General features: G+C 45.5%; 1 protein-coding gene across 1 annotated transcript in view; it reads left to right on the top strand.

Annotated features, from left to right (window-relative positions):
* The window catches only part of LOC310931780 (serine/threonine-protein kinase WNK2), a gene marked incomplete at both ends in the record, with an annotated part of 49,776 nt that overhangs the window by 27,622 nt on the left and 16,154 nt on the right, over positions 1–6,000 (top strand). The window contains 5 exons of the mRNA XM_083895009.1: positions 185–1,009; positions 2,096–2,905; positions 3,006–3,044; positions 3,507–3,686; positions 5,247–5,678. Coding sequence (XP_083751135.1) covers positions 185–1,009; positions 2,096–2,905; positions 3,006–3,044; positions 3,507–3,686; positions 5,247–5,678 — 2,286 coding nt within the window. The remainder of the gene's footprint in view (positions 1–184; positions 1,010–2,095; positions 2,906–3,005; positions 3,045–3,506; positions 3,687–5,246; positions 5,679–6,000) is intronic.

The following is a 6,000-nucleotide window of genomic DNA, read 5'->3' as shown; positions in this document are numbered from 1 at the left end:
TGATGCCGTTAGCGTCATTAACCAGCATTAACGTGTCCAGCACTAGTAAAATTACATACTCTTATGATATTCTTCCCAAAATCGGCTGGTAATTAATCAGGCCTGATATCATCGTGCATCTCTAGTTATGTAAGCTGTTCATTTTGAGTAACACGTCTTTGCTTTTGGATTGTTCCTCAATCAGTGCCAGAACAGTAGCCCCTTTCTGACAGATCGTCCTCGCTCCTGCGAAAAGGGCGAAATGTGGGGGCTCAGGACTCATTTGGGAGCTGCAGCACGGAGAGGAAGTGCCCCGGTTATTGACACGCGCAGGGCAAACCACATAGCTCAACTCCACGCCTTCAATCAGTCCCGGAGACCAATCAGTCCCAACCCGACTGTTCCAGAAGACCAGTCGGAACTCTGTCCGTCTGAGCTTCATGCAGAGGCTAAGGATGGGTTTCCCCACAGGTGTGCTCTCCCAGCGTTGCAGGTTCCCCCCGTCACAGAGTACCGACGCCTCAGCGACACCTGCATCCGACCGTCATCGGAGGGCATTGAGAACTTAACCGTACCCATGCCAAGTGTACGCAGACACTCTGACCTCAGTAGTCTCCTTGGTATTCACAACCACTTCCATAAAACCCACATGTGCCAGGCCTGTCTGTCCATGATTCTCTTGAGGTCACAAGAAGGCATTCACCGCCACCCGTCCTTTATCGTGCCATCACACCACTGTCCGTGCGACTTCAGACACCACCCGTTCTCCGGCGAAACGACGATGACTGCTCCTGGTTACGTTCGGCCGAAAAGTTCCAACGATTGCTCAGATTTCTCGCTGCTGCAAAAGTCCTTGTTCAATATAATCAGTCGCAAAGCACCTCCGTGTTACCCCACCCCTACCCAAGCCTCGTTGCTGCATCCCCACAGACCTGCCTGCAGCCATGAGGACAACAGCCAGGCGAGTCATCTCCTGAGTGCAAGTTCAGGTGGGGACCAAGAACATTTCCAGGAAGTTCCTGTGGCAGTGGTAGGTCACAGTTCCACTTCCCATATGGAGCCAACACCTGCTTTACTAAGTTCTCCCAGCCTGTAGGAGGCATAACATTGATTCTGCATGGAGCTGGTTCTGGTCTCCTGTCTCCTCTCCTGAGTCTTGCTGCCTGCGTAGGCCTCTACAGCTGACCATCTTTCTAGCACAATCATAAGCTTGATCATGTAGTAAGGAGGGTGGAGGAGTCTTTAATGGGCACAGTTCCTGCTGATTAACCCTAACCAATCCCTTCAGATTTTTTAATATTTTCTGTATTTCTGCTTTACTAGCAACACACTTCTCTTTCTCCTTAGCTTGCCTTGAAAAGATGGCCTCTTGATTGAAGAAGGGGTGGCTGATATCCCTTCTCTCAGTCTGCTGTTGCTCCCTTGTATCCTTATTTTATCCCACACCTGTCACCGCCTGCTCATTGTTTGAAACAGATGTTACATTCACTTATTTTTATCCCTCATCCTTTCATAATACTTGCACCTGGTATGATTTTTTATACAACTGGTAAAACTAGTAGCTGTCTGTTATTCATGACCTGAACTACCGTTCAAAAGTTTGGGGTCACTGAGAAATGTCCTTATTTTCAAAGGAAAAGCACTTTTTGTCAATGAATATAACATTAAATGAATCAGAAATACACTCTTTACATTGTTAATGTGGTAAATGACTATTCTAGCTGCAAACTTCTGGTTTTTAATGGAATATGTACATAGGTGTATAGAGGCCCATTTCCAGTGTTCTAATGGTACATTGTGTTTGCTAATGGCATTAGAAGACTATTGGATGATTAGAAAACCCTTGTGCAATGATGTTGGCACAGCTGAAAACAGTTTTACTGGTTCTTTGACAAAAGGGCAAAATTATTATTTGGAATAAAAATCATTATTTCTAATCTTGTCAATGTCATGACTATATTTTCTATTCTTTTTGCACCTTTTTTGATGAATAAAGGTTAATTTTAATGGAAAACAAGAAAAAAATGTATAGGTGACCCCAAACCTTTGAACGGTAGTGTAATAAACACCCAACGAGGAGGGTCTAACTTCTACTTTCTCTACTTTGATTCCTTAGACGAATTCTCCATGTCACCAGAATCATCATGCTGTCCAGGGCCTACCTTCTGCGAGCACAACAATGAACACACCACTGCAGTATCTCCAGTCTGGACACAGTTACCCTGCTCCTCTGTATCCCGGCATCCACAACGCAGGCAACTCTGTCAATTATGTACCGAGTGTGCAACAACAACAACAGGCACCAGGCTATCAACAGCAGCAGCACGCAACAGGTTTTCAGAACTCTGTGGCTCCAGCTCAGCAACAAGCTCAGGCTACATCAGGATATCCTGCTCCAGTTCAGCAACAGACTGCAGCTGCAGCATCAGTCGCTGCAGCAGCTACTGCATCCGTGGCCCAGTGTCATCCTGCACAAGCGCCCAGCACGCTGCAGCACATCCATGCTGCAGTCAAGCTGTCAAGTCAGCAGACTGCAGGCCCGAGCTCGTCCACACCAGCACATTACAGCCAACAACAGATTCAGCAAGAGCACCAACAGCTGTTACCACAGAATACTCAACCCGGTGTGCAGCAACAAACACAACATGCTGGGCACCAAGATAATATGCATCCGGTATACCAACAAATGACGCAGCAGCCTCAACATCAGCACATGCCTTCAACGCCACAGCAGCACAGTCAGAACCAGGATGGAACCAAGTCTACAGTCCAACAAGTTCATCCTTCAACTTCTCAGCTTCATTCTGCAGCAGACTCGAATCAGAGCCAGTACCAGCCGGCACAGTCCACTGCTGCTCCACAGAGCTTCGGAGGAGCTACTCCTGCCTCTGTCCAGCAAAGCCAGGCACCACATTTTTCCCAACAGGTGAGTTATGACGCAGTACTTTATCGCTCGGTGCCCCAGTTGTTAATTTTGTGTTGTTTTTCCCTCCGCTGACCTTGCCCCTGTTTTCATTTCTCATCAGTTTCAACCCTATCTTTGCATCGCTGCTTTCCTGAATCAGGTAGAATGACTAGATACTCTTTGTCACTGTGGGTGGGTCAGGAAAAAAAATTCACTGCGCTCAAACCAGTTCATGCAGCGTTCTTGATCCTACTCTGCACTATTTTTCCCTGGTTATGACTGTGGTGCAGTCTGCATTGGAAGCAGCTGTGTTGGGGGTGGATGAAAAATAAAGGAACAGTTCAATAAACAGGATTTCCTAGGACAAGAGCCAAGAGAGATAATGTACGCAGTAATGAAAACAATAATAGCGGTTTTATCTCCTGCATCCGCCAGTCCTCCCAGGCTTACTGTATGCGTGTGTTTATTGGTATTAAACTACTTAAGTATTTTCGAGTGGATTCCAGGCTTAAGAGACCAGGAAAAACAATCAATGGCAGGAAAAAACAGATTCAGAATTTAAATCTGCTGCCATTATTGAACATCCTCCCTCCTTTTTCTCCTCTTCCTTGCACTTCTATAGAATTTACCTGCTGGTCAAAGCATTTCACAGCTAGGACAAGACGGACAGAATCTTAGCCAGACCTCTTCTGGTGTGCTGACTCAGGCACTTCCTCCTCAGCAGCCAGCTCAGGCCAATGTCCATCAGCAACTTCAACCTCTGCAGACATCGACCTCTTTACCACCAACACGGCCACCCCAGGTCTGTTTCTGCATGTGTGTAACCTACCAGCAGAGGGTCCGCGTCAGTCTAGAGTTCAACGCACGCTGTACTCGATCTCTGTTCCATTTTAGCAGCGATAAATTCTTAACAGGGGTTTGCCTGGCCTTTTATTTTTTTTGTCCTTGCTTTCTTTGAGCATGGAGTTGTACATGTGTGAGCACTTGGGAGTTGCCATGGTTACGGTCTTCTTAGTTGTCTCTTTTTGACCAAGACAACGGTGCATTACGGTCAACTAGACTGGAGAGTGTTGTGTTACACGAAGCTCACACTGTCGGTGCGTATGGTCCACGAAACCGAGAAGATTACAGAATTTATGTCACACAGACGCTAGTGGACAAATCACGCAATGTTGACCTCCGCACTCATTGTGACGTCACATTGTGCAAATTCCTGGAATTGTTGTCTCATGGCGCTCCGCTTTGTCCCTAAAAAACGCCAGAGGGCAATAGTATCTGGACGAGCAGAAATCTGCGAAGTGTTTTATTCTAGGCTGCACAGTGCAGCACAGAGTTCTACACAAACTTCCAGCCTCAAAGGATTTACATTTTATATATGACGGCAATGTGCCGGCTAGAGTCAGCAAATGATGGCTTTTCCAAACGCTAACTGTTGTTAGCTGCCGTTAGCCTCAGTGACGCTGACGTAGTTTCTTGCGTCTCATTTGCATTTAAAGAGACAGGCACTCAAAAGAGAGCGTTCTGAACAGGGCTGTTTTGACAGGGTGATTGAACTGCTGTGGTGCTTCATCCTTAAGGTATTTTGACCAAAGCCTGTCACAGACATGTTCATTAGGACACCAGGGAACTAGGTTACCTTGGAGAAATAGGGTATAATATGTCTCCTTTAAGAATTGGTCTATTATATTAGTTCAGCAGGCAGCTCTGACACGGTGGCAATGGCTCCAATATGATTATGTGGCACAACCACACCATTCTCGTCATGTCCGATAAAGGGCTTGGTTTTTTTTTTCAATAAATGGTGAAAATTAATGTCTGACATTACTTACTGCCACCGGGCTTTGTTCAGGCATCACTCTGAATCCTCAGTTATGGCAGCACAAGCGTCAATTGCTTTAAATAGGTTAGGTAAAGCACTTAAAGTAAGGCCCTGTCCTATTTCTCCCCCTTAAAGTTTCCACTTGGTTTGGAGTGCCCTCAACCGTAAATTCCCCTCATTGAGGGAAGTGGCTTTCCTATGGAATTGGGACACCACTATATGCAAATTAGTGTAGTGAACGTAACGAGCGTGCTGGCCTATGGTCACATGTTGACAATTCTACCGGTGGAGTCTACCGTTTTTTCTCCAATTTTTTTTGGGCCTGATCTAAGCTCTAACGAGAACGCGCAACATTTTGGGTTAGGGCAAATATGTAGGGTTAGGGAAGGTATTGTTTGTTATGTTTTATTTACAGACCAGAAACAATATTGACCTTGAAGCAAGTTTTCTTGATTCGCCCGCGTCTTATGTTTGAACTTGGCTCTCTAGAATGTTTGATTTTCCTCTTCTTCTTCTTCTTCCCTTCTTTCCTTTCCCCTTCAGTTTCCTTCACAGTATCCCACAGTCCAGGTGATGACAGCTGTGCCTGACTCTGAAACTTCCTGTCCTCACTCCTGCACTGCCTCTCACCCTTCACTCTCCTCCTCTCTCAATCCCATCTTCCTGTCTCCCGGTCAGCCTCTTCCTGTGACTCCCTCCATCTCTCCTGTCTCCCCTCTGCACATTGAAAAGTCACTTGTTTCACCCGTCCCCGTCTCCCTCATACCTTCCCCGTCACCTATGCTGGCTCAAATGGAGCCCACGTCCCCGCAGCACCAGCCTAATGCTGCTTTGAAACAGAGCATTAGATGTGATGCTTCTCATTCACAACCTGCAATTATATCAGCATTTACCAGCCATTCAATACATGCACACATTTCCCCGTCGCTAAACACACACCCTCCCAACAATGGCAGCACTCAGTCTCTAATTCAGGTAATTATGATGGCTGCAGTGAAGTGCAGATGTTTACTGAGGAGGTGTGAAGTGTGTTTGTGTGCGAGTTAAGGATGGTTTAATCCGTGATATGAAGATAATGTGCATTTACATGTATAAGTGCAATCAGTTAAATAATAAAAATGGGAATTCTTATACACTACCTTTCAAAAGTTTGGGGTCCCCTATACTTTTTTTTGTGTGTTTTCCATTAAAAGTCACACTTTATTCATCAAAACAGTTGCAACATGAATAAAAAATATTAGAGCTGAAACATTTAATCCAATAATCAATTATTAATCAATTACTAAATTAATCGTCA

Source organism: Microchirus variegatus (genome assembly GCF_963457635.1).
Source record: "Microchirus variegatus genome assembly, chromosome: 9".
Taxonomy (NCBI): Eukaryota; Metazoa; Chordata; class Actinopteri; order Pleuronectiformes; family Soleidae; genus Microchirus; species Microchirus variegatus.
The sequence above is the reverse complement of the archived record's forward strand: the minus strand, read 5'-3'. Positions and strand labels throughout refer to the sequence as shown.